At 38.0% G+C, this 19681-nt stretch overlaps 1 protein-coding gene across 1 annotated transcript in view; it reads right to left on the bottom strand.

Annotated features, from left to right (window-relative positions):
- Window positions 1-19681, bottom strand: part of TMEFF1 (transmembrane protein with EGF like and two follistatin like domains 1) — a 121870-nt gene that overhangs the window by 18213 nt on the left and 83976 nt on the right. Inside the window, exon 5 of the mRNA XM_032181236.1 lies at window positions 9037-9133. Coding sequence (XP_032037127.1) covers window positions 9037-9133 — 97 coding nt within the window. The remainder of the gene's footprint in view (window positions 1-9036; window positions 9134-19681) is intronic.

The raw sequence follows: 19681 nt of genomic DNA, 5'->3' as shown, positions 1-19681 counted from the left end.
GCAATTAATATGGGGGGGCTGTAAGGGGATGGGGAGGTGGGGGTACTGGCTGCTCAGGGATAGGCTGGGAATCAGTCAGCGTGTGGTGAGCAATTGCATTGTGCATCACTTGTTTTGTACACATTAGTAGTAGTAGTACTATTATCATCATTATTATTTTCCTTTATTTTTGAACAGATAAACTGTCCTTATCTCAACCCACAGGCTTTCATTTTTTTCCTGCTTCTCTGACAGGGGGACAATCACCTCCCTGATCCTGCTGGCTACACTATGCTTGATAAAAGCGAGGATGCCGTTGGCCTTCTTGGCCACTGGGGAACACTGCTGGCTCGTGTTCAGGTGAGCGTCAACCAACACCCCCAGATCCTTTTCCTCTGCACAGCTTTTCAGCCACTTTGCCCCAGGCCGATAGCACTGCATGGGGTTGTTGTGGCCAAAGTGCAGGACCTGGCACTTAGCCACACTGAACCTCATCCCACTGGCCTCTGCCCATTGACCCATCCTTTCCAGGTCCTTCTGCAGGGCCTTCCTATTCTCCGGCAGATCGGCACTTCCCCCCAAATTATTTTTGTCTTCACCAACTCATACAACAGTCAGATGACTATGGTTCTTGCTTTTTTTTTTTTTTTTCAAGATATCCTTCCTACTGGTTTTAACCAAGAGGCTTGAAACAGATACTTAGTCTTCCAAGTTGATGTCTTTCTGGAGCAGGTTGTTGCTTAGTGTTCTCAGCAGATGTTTTCCCTTGTTTATTTCTGGAAAGTTAACAGGATGTATGCAGACGTTACCCTAATGTGCCAGGATGTGAAGAAACTTATCTTTGTCACTTGTCACCAGACATATGACATCCTAAGGAAGATGGCACCAACTTGCTTTTCAGAATCAAAGAGAGGCTCAGTTTTCCTATGATAAAGTGCTTTTGGAAGTTGAATGAGCATCATTTATTAAGATCATTCCTTAAGCAGAAAAGCAGTTGAATTTCCATAAAGAACAAAGTGATATACCAACCAAACAAAAAGAAAGGTGTTTTCAAATAAGTAAAATTGAGAATGCACAGCTCATTTATAAGGGGCTACCAGGTATAATGAAGAAAACTTGTTTAGTAAAATGATGTGACATATTTGAAACAAGCTCAGGCTGTAAGAGCACTTGCTGTTATCAGTAAATTAATTAGATCCCCAGAGATAAGAAACACATTTCAAGGCTCCTTTTTGTTTTCAGGATTTAAGGTGCATATTATTTGACGGAAAGCCTGCCTGCTTAAAAATATGGTAGATTCAAAGAAAAGAGGAAATGCACTACACGTTTTTGGAGTGGGCTTGGCTACTGAGAGAGGTCAGCCATCCCATCTAACAGTGCAGGCTGCATCTAGGATTTTCCACAAATGTATTTTTCTGGACGGACTTCACAGAGAGTACTGCTTGCTACCCCTTTCCAGTATAATGCAACAGTAAGCTTTCTCAGCTGTTTGTTGGTATGTCTGTTTACAAATATGGAATGGAAATAAAAGAATAAAACAAAGTGTATGAAATGCAAATAGACAGATAAGTGTATGCTTGATGGAGTAAATTTAGCTGAACTGAAATAGCAGGGGTGTTGCAATTGCAGTTAAGAAGATAACTGAGTGTGATAAAAGCAAATGAAGGATTACCTTGTGTTTGATGTTTCTTCCCTTGTGTGTAATTCTTCACAGATGAAACATGAACCAAGAAAATCTGGATTTCAAAGTGATTTCTCTACCTATTCAACTAGAGCTGAATATTCATTAGGTGTTTTTTGTTTTGTTTTGTTTTTTTGACTGGTTGGTTGTTTTTGGTTTTTGTTGGTTTTGTTTTGTTTTGTTTTTGGTGGTTGGTTTTTGTTTTGTTTTGTTTTTAATCTTTTTGTGTCACTGAGAATAGAAGGCCAAGAGAAGTAGATCTCAGTTTGGCAAGCTTTTGTGTCCTGCTTGAACACCCTTTCAGTCTTCAATTATGCTCAGCAAATCAGAACACCATTTAAATACCATTGACTCACAGTTACTTTTGAACCATCCCTTCTGTCTGTGGTTTAATTTCATTGCTTTCTCTGACCACTATAGAAATTTGTTCTCTAACCATGGTGATCTTCTAGCAGCACATGTGGTAAATTGATGCTTGTTCTCACAAGAGTGGCCTACCACACCCTCCACCCTCAAATAACATAAAACTTCAAAGAACTGGCACACACTGCTGCAAAGATCTTTTTAAATACACATTAAAACAAACAAACAAACAAAAACAGACCTAGATTTTTATCCACCTATTCAATTTTGTAATAGTCCATATGATGAAGAGAGAATTATACTATTCATTTCATATCAGGATTTACTGTAGGCCAATTATACACAATTCAGTAATCCCACAACACAATCCTAAATCCCCTTTTTAGGTTGATTTCCTTTATTGTTTTTTGTTTTGTTTTGTTTGTTTGTTTTTCACACAGAAACTTAGCATTTTTGGTTTTGACTGGACAGGGAACCTGTGAATTACATTCACACAGGATTAAAATATAATTCCTTACAAAGACCTTCATACTATATAATATTCCTTAAAAAGTCACAAAATGGTAAGTGAGTGAAAAAGTGGACAAAAGAGGCAAGTGTGACCAATATGTCATACTTCAAACTAAGTTTTTCTCTGGAAGACAAATTGTAGACAAGATAGAGACCAGGACTTCTAAATGTCCATATTGGTATTTCTAAGTGTTAATAGTTACACTTCTGAATTCCTGTTTCAGCCACTATAAAAACAGACATTATGTAAATCATGAGCCAGTTAAATCTATATGGCGCTGAGACACCTTTTATTTCCAAAGTAAATCTTGTAAAATGTTAATCTGAAAAGGTCTACATGGGGATCAGTTGTCAATCTTTCTTTAAAAATATGCATTATGAGTCAAAACGGATCTTTGACAGCATAGTACGCTTTATTAAAAAAAGACAATGTGCTCAGAATCTCATTTCCATATTTCCTCTGTTAAAAAATAAAATACAGTTAAAACTGAGGATGTGACACATCTGAACTTGTACAGTAAAGTTATTTTTGTTACCAAAAAAAAAAAAAAAAGAAGAAGAAAAATGGCAATTTAAAGTAATATTAATGACATTTATTTCAGCCATTTAGGGACTGATGGAAAGGAAGGTTGTCCCTGAGCATATGATGGAGGGCAAGGCTACCACTCAAATGTGGCCTTCTGCAAATGTGACCAGCTGCACCCTGGCCTGCATCACAGAAATGTCAGTCCAGAGCAAGGGAAATGGATGTTGCAGTCCTCTCTACACTCATGAGGTCCCACTTGGAGTACTCTGTCCAGTTTTGGGACCCCTGGTAACAAGAGATATTTGGAGAAAATGGAGAGGGTCAGGTGGAGAGCCACAAGATAGGCACAGGGTTGAAGCGTGTGGTGGGTAAAGGACGGCCGAGGGCATTAGGCTTGCTCAGCCTGGAGAAGAGACAGCTAAGGAGGTGACTGACTGCTGTCACAAACTACCTCGGAGGGATTACTGAGAAGGCAGACAGAGGCTCTTCTCAGAAATGCGTAGTAGAGGGGTAAAAGACGACAGTCACGAGTTGCAGCAAGACAAAGTCTGATTGAATACAAATAAATTATTCATCAAAGTAAGGGCAATTCAGCCCTTAAGCAGGGGAGGCCATCAAATCTCCCTCTGTGGAGATGGTCAGGCTTCTCCTCGAGGAAACCCTAAGTCTCCAACATGAACTAGCCCTGGTTGCAGTGCAGAAAGAGAGGCTAGGCCAGTTGATCCCCTAGAGATGCCTTCCAACCTCAAATATGCTACAGTTCATTATTTCACTCTGGATATTATTCTGAAGTTACAACATACTTTAAAATGCCTTAAGATGCTTACTAGCTGTTTGCAGATTGTTTTATTCAGATATCTAGCAGTGCTTTGACATGCAAGAAGAAAGAGACATGCCACGTAACACGGAGTGCAAGAACAGGGGATATCACTCTTCATAAGCACCACTACTTTTTATTTTGGAATGATACTTCACATTTCAAGAAAAAATGTGAGATGAAACTCCTAATTTTCAACTGATTCAGTTTATTTTGAAACACTGATATTAAAATGTTCTAACTTTGAGAATGAGTTTTGGTATGTCTAAGAAGAAACTTGTGGGAAAAAAGGACCAAGATAATAGCAATAAGCTTTAAGAATATGGAAATTAGCATCATTTGAAAACTGAAGTCTTCTGAAGAAAAATATACTCAAGAGACCACCTTTCTAATCAGGGCACCCCCCCAAAATTCACAAGTACGTTTATGCTATCAGTGCCTTTGTCAGTGCTGCAAGGGGCTATTGTAAAAAAGTTATTCATCTCTCCAAGGACTGTAAATAATAAATTTGGTTTCAATCATATGCAGTAAACTAAGGCATAATGTTGTTTAGAAGCCTTATAAAAAATTTACATTAAGCATTATTTGTCTGAGAAAAAAAAAAAATCACTAGGCATATTTAATAGCCACAATAGTATTATAAATATTTATATACACTGCTTTCATTGAAGAAAGATTTAAGGGCTATGCTAATGAAAATGATTTTGCAACCACATATATGCATTTATTTTACATTCACACTGGATTAGTATATGTGTTTCTAAATTTATTAGTACACCATTTTCTGATTGAGTACTGATAAGATGATCAGTTTAGGTCTATAACACGATCAGTAGAACGGAAAAGTCTGATGTGTGCCAAGATGAAACCGCAGTCTGGTTATCCCAGGGCCTATCAACAGGAAATTGTATGCTTTGGTTACTGCCCTACTGGCTTAACCCATCAGCTTCCAACACAACAGCATTGCTCTCAGTAGCCCCAACCTGTTTGCAGCCATCTCCAGCTCCACTTCTCAACTGGATGTCCTTTTCAGTTCCAAATTCAAGCAGAAAACACCCACCACCCTCATGCTGCCTACATCTTCAGGCTTCTGGCCAGTTTTTCACACAAAAGTTTAAATTTTCCAACCTCACATGTCCTTTTTTACTCCCTTAAAACACGTTTTGTACCATTATGTCTAATATGTTGCCTCTTCAGTGCAGTGGAGTAAAATTCTGTCCAGAGAGACATTTTGATGGAAAAAAAAAATAGAAAGCAAGATACTGACCAATTGTGCTCAGATAACGCCTTTTCGCATTACATATACAATGTATGATTCAGCTTTGTTGCTAAAGGGAGAAAAAACATAATACCTAATCCACGTGAATTCTGCTGTCTGCAGGCTGTTACTATAGACCCACAGAAAACTACTGTACAAGCAATATGGCATGGTATGCCTTTATGCATCTTAACACCAGTGCATCCACTGGTGATTGTTTAAGCTCTCTAAAAGCCTATACATAAAATACCAACTCTTTGAAATACTTATAAGATGTATGAGAAAAGAAAAGGAAAAAAATATAAAAAGTATATTTCTGTGATGTTTCCTCAACCTGATTCCTTTTTATATTTATATGAAGAAATATTACATAAATATTATTTTGCATATGCTTGAACATTAATTTTCTAAATATGGCATGCAGTTAATGACAACCATCTGCTCAGACTTCACTTCTTTCTCTCAGTCAGTCCACTTAAAATTAACATCCACAGTTTTTGCAGAGGCAGTGGGAATGATAAAGTTGTTTATACTTTTGTATTCAATTTACCATGAATTGTAACCACTTCTGGTTTAGATAATGTCTCTGAGAAATCAAGTAAAACAAAGATACAAATCTAAAACCTTGTGCTAAGCCTTAATTCTTCAGACTATGCGTGATCTTATGTAATAAAAGCATATGTTGCAACTTTGATCAGAGACACCCATAATACTTTAAGTTCAAGCCTGAAAATTAAAATTTCCCAACTCTTTCAAAGAGGAAAGTGCAGTTTAAGAACAATTAAAATAAAATCACTAACCTGTAACATGGAGCGCATCTCAGTTGTGTACAACTACTCTTTTTTAAACTTGCTTTTAGAAAACACCAAGCTTAGATAACTATGTGGAATCAAAGAATAATTTAGGCTTGAAGGACTATGTAGAGGTCAGGTAGTCCAATCCCCTGCTCAAAGCTGGCTCAGCTGGACCAGGTTGTCCAGGGCTATGTCTGGTCAAGTTCCAACCATCTCCACAGACACCTTGCCAGACACCTTATTCCAGTGCCTGACCACCCCTGGAAGGAAACATTTTCCATGGTGTCAAATCAAAATGTCCCATGCTATGACACGTACCCATTCCCCTTCTTGCTATCACTGTGCACCTCCAAGAAGAAAGGACTTAGACATCATCAGCAAGTCCAACTCTAAATAACAGGAAAGGCCAAGTGGTTGTTTCTCTGGTCTTGTTCCTGCTATGTTGCACAAATTACCCTATAGTTTCCACTGAAATGTGCCATATTTTTTTGCATAGGACTCCCACAGCTTTTGAGGCCCAGAAGATGAACCACAGTCCATATGAAATAAAACTGTCTTTGTTAGGATCTTTCCCTTATCAGGAGAAAATCTGCATATGCTGTACTCCAGGCTGCTGTGTGGCTGGCCTGTTGGCAGGACCTGGGATATCTCATTAGTGCTAGCTCATTTATCTCAAACCACTCAACACTTTGTGGCAAGGATGTCTCCCTTTCCACTAATTCACTGTCTGTCCACATGCTAATCATTTTATCTGTAACTTGGTTTATTCATGAAATGGGATTGCAGATATCATTTTACTTCTCAAGAGCACTCAGAAGGGAAAGGAACTGATGTTTGCAACATCTCAGATTGCACAGTTTGGAGAAAGGATTCAAAAATGCATAATTTTATATTTACTGTAAGCATTAGGCAGCGTCTCATGAATATGGCTAGAGATTATCTACTGAACAGTAGGAGACAGTTCAGCTAACTGATTCAGTTATTATCTTGAAGCAGAGTCCTCTTAAAATGTGTTATGGAATAAAACAGATAATTTTAAGCATTTTAACATCACAAAGTCCAAGCAAGGGCTATCCAGGCCTAAGCAGTCTGCCTGAACAGAACTAAAAGTACTTTTATTCAGTAGACATTACCCCACTGTCTAAAAAAGTTACAGTGGCCATTCTCATGGTTTAAAAAAGAAAACTCAAGATAGAATACTTTTTTATGAAATTAAGGCTCTTGTATTGTTTACTAGAACTAGGAACGATAATGTTAGTAATACAGTACAATTTTTTTCTATGATTCTCTGTACTCTCCTTCCTGGAAGAGTTCAAGACCAAGTTGGATGGGACTTTGAGCAACCTAGTCTAGTGGGAGGTGTCCCTGGCCATGGCAGGGGATTGACTTAGATGATCTTTAAACATCCCTTCCAATTCAAACCACTCCATGATTCTATGAAAATTAAATTAAATAATAAATATGAACCGAGTGCTTATACAAGTCTGATGAAAAGTATTCGTGTTGCCAATAATTTTATATCTAATGTTATAATATTAAGGGGGTAAAGAACATGAAACTCAACAGGAAAAAAAGTCAGAATAAGATGTAACGAGTGTTCTGGAAGGATGCTGTGTCAGAGCTTCGCATACAGATTTCCATCCCATCTTCTGCCAGGTAAATAATTGTTTTTATATTACGAATAAAAGGCACCAACTCCTAGCTTCTATTTAAGTGTCTGTGACATTCTGTATGACTTGTGAAAATGAGCCTTGCAAGGCAATCTGTGTAGCAGGGCCCAATTTAGTCTGAATCTAAACTGACAGCAAATATCACTAAAGGCTATTATAATGGTCAAAGGTACTGGGCAAAAAAATGTAGTTAAAGTTATTTAGGCTGGAAAGCTGACAAAATTGAAAAAAATGACAGATCTGATAGGTTGCATGCAAGCCTCAGAGGAATATTTTCTAACTTCTGAGTATTTTCCATGTAAACATCTTAATTTCCCCATATATATATATATATTTATTATTATTGTTATTTTTTGTAAAAAATCTAAATTAAATATTAAAGAAGGGAAAAAGTGCTCTACTCTTGTCAAGAGGGAGAAGCATGGCTTCATTTCATGTGGGCAGAATGCTGAGGATAAATATTTCACTGTCTTCAACCTTATCCTCACTCTCTTATAGATACTACACAGCCAAAGGAATGCAAACTCTACAAGTACAGACTGAACAGGCAAGATTTTGCTGAAGTTGGACCCTGGAGGATTGATTTTCCAAAGCCAAGACTACATCTTAGTGCATATAACAAACAAATCTATACCCAACTGGACAATCATAAATGAAACAGACCAAGGCATTAATGCAGAAAATTATAATAATTATTATAAAATATGGCTACAGTTCATTTGTCCCTTCACAAAAGAGCAAGCCTACTTTGGTGGTATGACATTTTATGAAACCTGAACCATTGTGCCAGCATTCATATGTACTATTACCATTTTGTCTTCACTTGTAACCTACAATTTAACTTTGAATACACATCTAGTGTTAAGTCATATTAAGGTGACTTAACACATTAGTGTCTTTCTGAGATGTCTTTATGCTGATACCCCATTATAAAATCTTGTGAAATCATGAATTATATGTCTACAGCTCATTTGTCTCTCCACAAAAGAGCAAGTCTACTTTGGTGGCATGATGTTTTATAAAGTTATTTACATGAAATAAATCCCAGCTAGAAGACAGAAGAAAGGAAAGGTATGCTTCCCTGCAGTAATACTTTGTGAACAGGAAAAACATACAGAAAAAAAAAAAAAAAAAAAAAAAAAGAGATGAATTATTAGTATTTATTTTGTATTCCTGTTTTGTTTGTTTGTTTGTTTTTCCATAATGAAACAAATAAAGGTTCTTTCTTTGAAAAAATGTTTGGCAAAATTTCTCCAACGTATCTTTTTGTTGTTTTCTCTCCTATACATGAAAGTGGTTTGTTTGTTAGTGACACATATCAAACACGTTATTATTAGACATCCTTAAAACACTATTTAATAAGAGCAAACAAGTCAAGCACATGGTCACATAATTTTCTTTTTTTCATTGACATTATTAAGGAAAACTTATTACTTACCCAACATTTTCTGCATCTTCATCACACTCAGCCCTATATTTGCAAACTCCACATTTTGAGTGTTTTCTCTGAACTTCTGTCCCAGATCCTTCATACTCTAAAAAACAAAAGGTATTGTTAGTAGAAAGCATGATTTTCATATTAAGCTCTGATTTTGTCTGCCTAAATTAATTTACCTTCAAGTATATTGTCAACATGAAGTTATAGTCATGTATTTATAATGAAGCTATTAACCTTTATAGTGCTCCCTCTTTCAAAATCAGGCAATTAGAGGTTGGTAGAACTGTAACAATGACAAGAATGCATCCCAGGAAATACAGCTGATTTATTAATTGGCGCTTCCTTTATTGTTAATTTCACTGTATTCTCCTTCCACCAAACATGGAATTGGCATTGACTTCTCCCAGGCACATTTAATATGAATTGGCACAGATAACATATAAACCCCATGCCTTTTAATGTTCTTGACTATTAGGTAGAGGGGATTTGAAAGCTGTTTTCTTTGACAGTATTTAATTAGAGATATTCTTATGCAAAGTTAATTCTTACGTTTTTCCTCTTTTTGTTTCTGATGATAGACTTAGACTGCGCTCATCTCTTATATATGCTGTGGTATATTTTTCAGATTACTCTGATTAGTTGTACAGGACTAAAAGAAGAAAGTCATCGTAACAAGAAACCAGTACAACTGTTACTTCCCCTGAAAAGTAAAATTACTATCTCAAATATTTGAAAAACATCTGCGCCAATCTTACTGTTGACATGAACATCAATCAAATATTCTAAAAACATCTGCACCAATCTTACTGTTGACATGGACATCAAAACCCTTGAGTAAAAGAGAAATATGACTATACTGTAATTATTTCATTTTTTTTTAAATTTATTTATTTTTTTATTATTTTAACAAAGCATTAATGGAGAGATTGAAAAGAAGGAAAAGAACCACAGAAATTCGCAGAGGCAGAGTAGTCACAAACTCTTCAATGTATCACAGTATCATGTTCATGTAAGGCTGACTACATAAGGCTGTCAAATAGAGAACTAAACAGAATGATTCCTTTTCTCATAGCAGTTCTATGTGCTGTTGCAAGAGGAAATCAAACACCACCAATTAAAAAATTGCTATATTCTTTAAATCTAAATAGGAAAAAGAAATGACAACAGTCCTTCCTCATTTTCATGGATGTGGCCTGAAGAAAAGGTCTCTCTCCTACCTGTGTATTGGGCTTACATGGGGAAGACTGCATGTGAGCCTCTCAGGTTAATGCCTTTCTAAAACATGGCACACATTCATTAAAGGAGGAATACATATCCAAATTTTATTTAAAAATTGCCACTGTAGGAATTATATCACCACCCTCAGAAAACTGCAGTAGAGGTAATTTTCTTTTACCTTTAAAAATCTACATCTTATTTCTGGTTTGATTTTTTTTTCTAGGTATCACATTCCTAGACCTGTGTTTGGTATACTAAAGTGTCCTTTAATGCCATGTTTCACTTTTCCATGCCAGTAAATGACCCCTTACAGCTCTCCAGGTCATCACATTCATCTTTTCTCAAAATATTTGTACTTTACTTCTCAATGTTCTACCAAAGAAAAAGAAACAAAAAAGTCATGATCTGACCAGAAAACTCATTACTCATTAAAGCTTTATGGTACAAACCAGCCAGACCTGCTGATTACAAAACACTTTCAACATTTGATGTGTAATATCCTTCTGCTGTACTACTAGGATGAAAAATACTTCATCTTTCCTATATAAACTATATGACTTATCTCCAAATACAAACAGAAGGCTTTATAAAGCACTTTTGCTACACTATTAACATTTTGGTTTTGTAATGGAGCTATAGAAGCAACAAATATGCACATTTATATGCATGTCCTTCCTTATTTATACTTATATACACCTTATATACAGCTCTACTCATTGTAAATGCTCCTGACACCTTTTCATTTTCATAATCTCATTGTTTATGTATGCTATTCACTGTAAACTTCCCCCTCTGCTAAAATTGCTTTCTCTATCTTCTTTAAATGCATATGTTTCAGAAAAAGTGTAAAGTGTAGCCTTTTTTTTTTTTTTTTCTTGATTAGAACTTCCTGGTCCTTGTGTTTATAGAATTATTTATCTGTACATTATCCTGTTTGCACATACTAAATACATGTAAGTTGTAATTACCTACACCTCAGGTACTGTTAATTTACATCTGTCAGGACAAAGTGTAATAGAGATGAACACATCTTGATGCAACATTTCCATGTCACACAATAGTCATTTATATTTTTTAGAACCTTCTTTCATTACCAACTGTAGGATGCACCAGCAGCATGAGATACTGCATATAATTTAGATTGAAATACTTCAAGAAATATTCAGCTTTTCCCACCAATACAGAACAGATAAATGCTGTGGGGTTTTTCAGCCTGAACAGGTAGCAGGCATTTTCAGTACCTAACCTGTGTGCTGTTAAAATAAGTTCACTCATCACTATTTGAGAGCATTAGTACCTCTGTTGCAAGTGTCTCCAGATTGGCAATGCACGTCTTGAGAGATTGCCCCTCCCTTCTCCTTTCTCCTCCATATTTGATTGTCTCTGAATAGGTTTTAGCCATTAATTTTAATATTCCAATCAATCAAATATTCCCAGCAGTTTTCAGTAATATCAATTAGGTCAAAATATGTTCATAAATGAGCAATTCAAGTTCCTCTTGTTTATTATGCAGGCTTCTAATGTTGATGTATAGATGATTACAGAATTTCTTCTCCTCACTTTCTTTAGTATCTTGATTAATTCTGCTCTTGACATCTTAATTTCATGTTGAGTGAAAGCCCATTTTCTCTCTCTTTCAGGCTTTCTTTAGTGTGTTAGGTCAGCACCTCATTAATGCTCTGTCCTTCAAAAGAAATGAGGCACAAGGATGGGATCTGTGACTCCCAGTTGTCTCTCTGAGCTGCATTACCCCCTAACACTTCTCCTCAAGTCATTATTCCTCTACAGAAGATGGCCAGCTCTATCTTAGGAGCTGCAGGGTAAGAGCCTGCAAATGGACAATTGCTGTGGAGGAACAGGCCAGCAGTAAATTGCTTCCCTTGGCAACTCATTTGTGTGCTCCTACAATTGTAATATGTCTGGTTTGAAGCAAAAGCATCAGTCTGAGTCAAGGTGAAGTTTGGTCTGCCCTGAGGCATGGCCTGGAAAGGGAGCTCCGCTATACCTATATTTATCACTGTTCACAGTGAAATAGGGGGAGCTTCTGGAGAGCTGCAGCTGCTCTGTAGCCATGTATGAATGCAATAACTATTCCCTTGTCTGGGAAAGCCCCTCTGAAAACCAATTCTGATCTGGTTTTGGAGTACAGTGATTTTTACTGATGTGCTATCTCATGGCAGCAACTAATCTTGAAAATGTTAGGAATGATTTAGGAAAAATAGTAAGCACTGCAGCAAATTCTCTTCTGCTTTAAGTACAGAAGAAAACCCCTGAAATCATACTGATGCCCTCAGTACAGCCAGCACTGAAAATTCCTTTCAAAATTACAGTCCATAGCATCACACATTACAGTCTGCAGTTCACTCAACTGTATAGTAACTTATCCTCTCTTCCATTAATTTTTAGGGCAACATTAATGACACACTAGTTAAAGTGGAGATTGTCCCCATAATTTAAAACAAGGCTGCAAACTTGCTCTTTTGCTTGTACATGTATATTTAAAACAAGTCTTAGCTATCCCAAATTTTTGGCAAGCAGTGTCTTGATAAATTTTGACCACACTGCTGGCTCTTATACAAAAGCAATATTTACAAATGTGGAAGGCCCTGTTCTCCTATCAAACTACTCAGAAATGCCTAGCTTGGTAGTCTGGAGAGTTATACCTTGCTGAAAGATATTTTCTCTGTGCAGTACATTGTGCTGCAGATATAACAGGTATAACAGGACAGGTTGAGAACTTGTGGGTGAAAGTTAATGACCACACCAATAAAGGACAGCTTGTGGTTGGGGTCTTCTACAGGCCTCCTGATCAAGAGTGATCATAGCTGAGAAGTCCTGGCAGTTAGGCGAAGTCCCTGGTGAGTGGAAAAATGGAAACACCATGCCCCTTTTTAAAAAGGGTAGAAAGGAGGACTTGGGGAACTACAGCTCAGTGAGCCTCATCTCTGTGCTTGCAAAGATCATGGAAAAGATCATCTTGGAAGCAATGTCAAGGCATGTGGCAAGACAGAGGTGATCTGAGGCAGAATGGCTTCATCAAAGGCAAATCACGCCTAACCAATTTGGTGGCTTTGTGCAATGGAGTGACTGCATCAGTTGACAAGGGAAGACTGACTGATGTCATCTCCCTGGACTTCTGCAAAGCATTTGACACAGTACCACATGACATCCTGGTCTCCAAATTGGAGAGATGAATTTGATAGGTGGACCATTCAGTGGATAAGGAGCTGGCTTGAAGGTTGTATCCAAAGAGTGGTGGTCAATAGCTCTATGTCCAAATGAAGACTGGTGATGAGTGGTGTCCCTCAAGGGTCTGTCCTGGGACTGGTACTGTTTAATATCTTTAACAATGACATAGACAGTGGGATTTTGTGCACCCTCAGTAAGTTTGCAGATGACACCAAGCTGAGCGGTGCAGTCGATACAACAGAAGGAAGGGATGTCATCCAAAGGGATGTGGACAAGCTTGAGAAGTAGGCCCACAAGGACCTAATGAGGTTCAACTAGTCCAAGTGCAAGGTGCTACACCTGGGCCAGGGAAATCCCAGACATGAGCACAGACTAGGAGAAAAACTCACTGGGAGAACTCATTGAGAGCAGCCCTGCAGAGAAGGACCTGGGGGTTCTGGTGGATGAAAAGATCACCATGAGCCAGCAGTGCGCACTTGCAGCCCAGAAGGACAACTGCATCCGGGGTTACATCAAAAGAGGAGTGGCCAATATGTCAAGGGAGGTGATTGTCCCCCTCTGCTCTGCCCTTGTGAGGCTCCATGCAGAGTACTGCACCCAGGTTTGGAGCTCCCAACACAAGAAGGATGTGAATGTGTTATAGAGCGTTCAGAGGAGGGCCACAAAGATGATCAAGGGGCTGGATCATCTCTTCTATTAAGAAAGGCTGAGAGAGCTGGGGCTGTTCGATTTACAGAAGAGAAGGTTCTGGGGGGACCTCACTGCAAATTTTCAGTACTTGAGGAGGACCTAGAAAGAAGTTTGGGAGCTCAATCAGCTAATGACAGGATTAGGGGGAATGGTTTTAAACTAAAGGAGAGATTTAGATTAGAGATTAGGAGGAAATTCTTCTCTCAAAATGTGTTGGGGCACTGGAACAGGTTGCTCAAAGAGGTTGTGAATGCCCCATCCCTGGAGGTGTTCAAGGCCAGGTGAGATGAGCCCCTGAGCAACCTGATCTAGTGAGTGGTGTCCCTGTCTATGGCAGGGGGGTTGGGACTGGGTGATCTTTAAGGTCCCTTGCAAACTGAGCTATTCTGTGATTCTATATAAGCATGCTCCAGTAAAGACAGAAGCCTTTAAAATTTGATTTTGTAAGAATAGGCAGTACAGATTTAATAAAAGGATGCCTGGTCTGTTTATGATTGAGTTGCCTGAAGATGTTGAGTTTGAAGTTGGTATCTTAATCACAGCCCAGCCATGGCAATATGTTTGCCCAGTGGTTATTATAATGAGAGTGTGTGCAGGACTTGAGGATGTGCACAAGCAAATGACTCAAGGCCACACACTGCAAGACTGCCTACCACCGCTACCCTTGTTATGTCTTATAGATTTTACACATCTGACAACTCAAACTTCTATTTTGCTTCTATGCATAACCACACTGCAGATGACATTGGGGAAATCTACTGTAAGAGCTGGATCAGCTTTCATACTGCAAGACCCTCTGGCTGGAGAAATTTAATACCCGTTCTCTCCACTGTCTTGTTTCAAATGCAGCAAACTCCTTTTTCTCCAAAGGAAGACACAACAATGTCAGAAAAACCACTAGGGAAATTATGCATAAATGGATAGTGGTGGAAAATGGAAAGGACAGGGAAGTCATCAGACACCAAGGGAGACATCCCACAATTTCAGGAAGACTCCACATGCAGTTCTGCAGGCCCTATTAAGGCTGCATAAGAAGAATCTGCTCTTTTCTTAGCAGTGATCCTGTCCAGAAAGCAGGAGGAATCTGTCTTTCTGTACCCCTGGCCCCTGCATCCTTCTGAACAGGCACTCTTGCTCCTGAAATCCCTGCTAAAGGCAAGGTCTCACCAAAACAAGGCCTGAACATTCAGGCTCTTGCCTCTGCCTTGCTGAACTTTAGCTGAAGTTACAGTAATTCTTGGAAATTTTAATTTGGAGATTTTACCTAGTTTGATTAATTTTACCTACTGGGGATAGGATCTCAACAGAAATAAATAGGGCTATTTGAAGTTACAGTGATACTCAGTGACAAACCATGTGATGGAATCAGCACTTACATCTCTCTAAATCACTCACCATTATAGAAATATGCCTAAAAGATGTGATATTACCTCCTATCCAGGGTGTTAATCACCGTCAAGCTCCTGCAGTCATATTAAAATACATTAAAATAAATCAGTAGCATTATCACAAATTAAAATTAAAAAAAAAAAAAAAAGAAAGAAAGAAAATTATTTGAGGTTCTAAACCATATCTGTTTATACCACCCTGACTGTGTGACAATTATTGGATAAGTGTTGTCCCCAGTGAGGGGAAGGAACAGATGGCAGCCTGCTAAAAAGCACATACTGTATATCAATTTATTAATTACTAAATGCAATCTGCTAGACGTTCATCACAAGATACTTTAGCTATTAGGTTTCAGAGGGATTAGAAATTCAAAACAAATTATTTTAATAATAATTAACTTAGTTATATGTATTGCAAGCATGTTATTTCCTTAGCTTAAAAGCCTGAAATGATTGGGTGCCATCTGTCTAACTACTGCATTTTTTTTTATATCAAAAGTGCCTTTTGCTTAGTTACAGACACACTATGAACAAAAGGAATGAAAAATTAATGTCATGAGCATAGTAGGAGTGTTAGAAATCTCAGCCTTGTAGGTATGTTACTATACCACTGAACCTGCCTCTTCTAGGACACTGGTTTGCCTCCGAGAAGCTGGTTTGAAAAGCCATTGGCATTTCTTAGCTGTGTGGTGGCGTGCATAATACATGCTGATGGTTTTCAACACATCCTTGCAAAGACTGTAACACTAAGTCAGCATTGCAACTGGCACTTGCTTGCAGTATCAAACAGAAACAAATGAAGAATCGGAGCAAGAGGCAGAAGGGCCTTTACATAGAGGGGGACAGGAAGACCTGCTCAGAAGTGAAAGTTTTGCAAACACGGGACTTGGGAACTCAGAAGAAATAGGGCTCTCCTTCAAAAGTTACTGCACTATGCCTGCATGCCAGATGGAAAGTACAACCAAAAAAGCCTTACAAATAAGGATGCTGCCAGATGAAAGCAAATTACCTTTGTCACCAATATCTTTTACCAAAAAAAAAAAAAATAAAAATGGGAACCATATTTGTCTTCAAAAAGCTTTCCTTTCAGAATCGATGTTCCCATCTGCAGTGGGCCAAAATTTCTTCTAAAAAGGTATCTTGTGATTGTAAGTCTGAACAGATTTTAGAGCAGTGGCTCCAATTTCTCTTAGAGCTGTCTCACTTCTAGTTGGGCAATGTAGTTGTGGGATCTTTTTAAAATATTGACAGAATATTGAGTTAAAGCAAGACTGAAGGCTTCTGAACATAGAGGGCACTTCAGCTTAGTGACAGGGCTTCTGCCTGGCCAGGAACATTGACTGACAGCTCTTTGCATTATGAGAGGGCATGAAGATCACTAAGATGACTGCTCCTTTCTTGGACCTTCTTGGCTACTCTCAAGTTGTAAAACTGAGGAAAAAAAGCTATTTTCACATAGAAAGTTCCTTGAAGAAAATATGGTGAAGGCTTACCCTTATTCATATTCATGTAATCCTATGAAAGTTAATCTTCCTGAGGCTACTTTACTGGGTCAGAACAGTTCTTTTTATAGGGAGAATGTGGCAGGTTCCACCAGTAATAAAATTCTTAAAGGGAAAATTCATGTTAGAAAAAGCAACCTGTGGCATGCAAGCAAGACATTTTTCTCCTGTATGTACATGTGGCCCTTTTTTGCGTCCTGATCTATCAGTTGTGGAACTACATCCAGCAGGCCAAATAGTGTTACAATTTACTGCTGGCAGAGATGAATATGAATCTGAGACTGTGGTTTCTCTTTCACCAGTTCTATCTCAAACAGTAACAAATCACAGATTAAAGAAAATGGATCAGGAGCCATGTTTATGAATGTGTTCTTCAGAATAAGGAACTTGCAGAATAATTCATATTATGTTACTGTGAGAAGCCCATATCTTAGATGCAAATCTAATGTATCCCACAGTTATCAGCTGTGACCTTAACTAGGAGACATTTGTAGGGCTGAGTCCCACTCTCTGATGTTGTTTTCTGTAGGGGTGAAACATAATGGTAGAGCAATGAGGGTTTTGAAATTTCTCTAATTTCTGAATTAATAATGCATACTATTCTTAGAAGTGGCATCAGGATACCCATTGCCACAAGTGATCAACAGCTTGGTTTCATAACTGTAATTTTTATTATGCTAATTGAAGGTTCAGACTTCTGGAATAAGCAAAATGAGTAACTTGATTGCAACTCTTTATGAATACTGTGCTGTCAGACCATAGGAAATGGAAATTGTTTACCCAGCAAGTCAGAGGGCAACTAGACGATTCTGTCACCCTTAAAACTGATGTTCCTTTATTTCATTCAGTTGTACTGAAAAAAATCTCCCAATCCTAATTCTTTTACTAAAATCTCCTATCTTTGTAACTGTAAATATGATTTGGGAGAGAATCTGGATCAGTAGTTCCACAGTCTTTAGCATTTTTGTCACGCATAACAACTTCTAAGGCAAGATATTGTCTGAAATAGTCTTTGAGGAAGAGGTTTTTAGTGTGTGTGTGAGTGTTTGTTTTTTAATCAGTTTTAAATATACTTTTTTGACATTAAAATTAACGCATTTAACATCATGCAGCTTTGGAGTAGGAGGGAAATTCTGCATGAAGTCAAATCTCAGAATCATTAATGAGCTTGCTATGCATCTGGAAAATGAAACAGAACAACGTGAACCACTAGCACAAATCTCAGCCGCATGGGAGGCATGCAGCTAATTTAAGCAGAGGAAACTGTCACCAGCAGATCTGTAGCAACTACAGAGCAGAATCCAGACACTTTTCCAGTTCTTTCCTTCAGATTTAAAAACCTACCAGCAAACAGTACATCTTGTGCAGAACAATGACAGTGCTTCCTGAACGTGTACAAGTAGCTACACTCATCCGTTTCGTATGTGCAAGCATCACTGGTGCATGCACAATCCCACTAATTGCATGTATAGGAAACAAAGCAAACACCGATTCTGTGATTAACATCTGGAAATGTAAATCCTAAAAAGAAAACAGAAATTTTAAAGCAAGCTTGTTCACGCACTTGCAGGATCTTGCCTCACTTACACTGCTTTTTACAAGCAGCATCTACGTCTAACCCACAGGGCATATAACCTACTCAACCTAGTCCCCATTTGTGCACTCTGAGCCAAGAGTATGCTATTAAACTGTGAAGCCTGGGTGATTATTATATCTCAGCATGTTCTGGTTTCCTTTGGAAGAAAATGGGGAAGGGTGGGCCAGGAAGGATCTGTGCTGTGCTCGAATCAGTCCTGTAGCTGGACTTTCTCTTCTTGGGATCCTGAATAATTCCTGCCTCAACAGGTTGAGCATTCTTTTCAAAATATGTTTTAATTCTAAATTTCCTTAACATGTAATACATCTTTGATGTCTTTAATGTCTTCTTGTGACACTTTTACAGTTACTTGAATAATGGAATAAAAACACATCCAGATATGAAAATATTCTGAGTACAATAATGATCTTGAGTTTTTGGCCAGAACAGAGGTCAATAATCAAAGTAACAGTAGATTCCATCCTTTGAAGGATCCAGGCACAGAAAATGACTCAATGTACTGAAGACTAGCCAGACAGTTCTGTAGAAGTACTACTACCAGTTTAGTGACAAAGGTAGATGGGAAAAGCAGTAGTTCACTGTATCACTAATTAGGCCTAGATGTATCTAAAGAAAAAGAAGAAAAAAAAGGAAAAAAAAAAAAAGTCCCAACTGGCAAGAATTACAATTACTTGTAATTTAAAATATTTTTTCTACCTAAAATTAAGAACCATAAACAACTTTTTTTCATACTGGACAAAAGTGGGAACACTTCATTGAAGAAATGAAGTCCTTCACTGAAGAAATGAAGGACTAACATCACAAAACTGCTGAAGGAAGTAGTGATAGCAAGTATGTTGCCCCTTTTTTATTCAATACCCAAGAAGAATACCCAAGGCACTTGCATGAGGTAAAGGGAGCCAGATACAATTCTTCTCTCTCTGCCCAAAGTGAACAGAATGTGCATATTCCGTCCCCAAGATGATGCACTAACCACTTCTACAAAGCAGCCTGGAGAGACCACCAAATCTCTTCAACTAATGCTATCCTATTTTGCATAAATAATTATAATTCACTGGTGC

The sequence above is a fragment of the Aythya fuligula genome, chromosome 2 (genome assembly GCF_009819795.1).
Source record: "Aythya fuligula isolate bAytFul2 chromosome 2, bAytFul2.pri, whole genome shotgun sequence".
Classification (NCBI taxonomy): Eukaryota; Metazoa; Chordata; class Aves; order Anseriformes; family Anatidae; genus Aythya; species Aythya fuligula.
The sequence above is the reverse complement of the archived record's forward strand: the minus strand, read 5'-3'. Positions and strand labels throughout refer to the sequence as shown.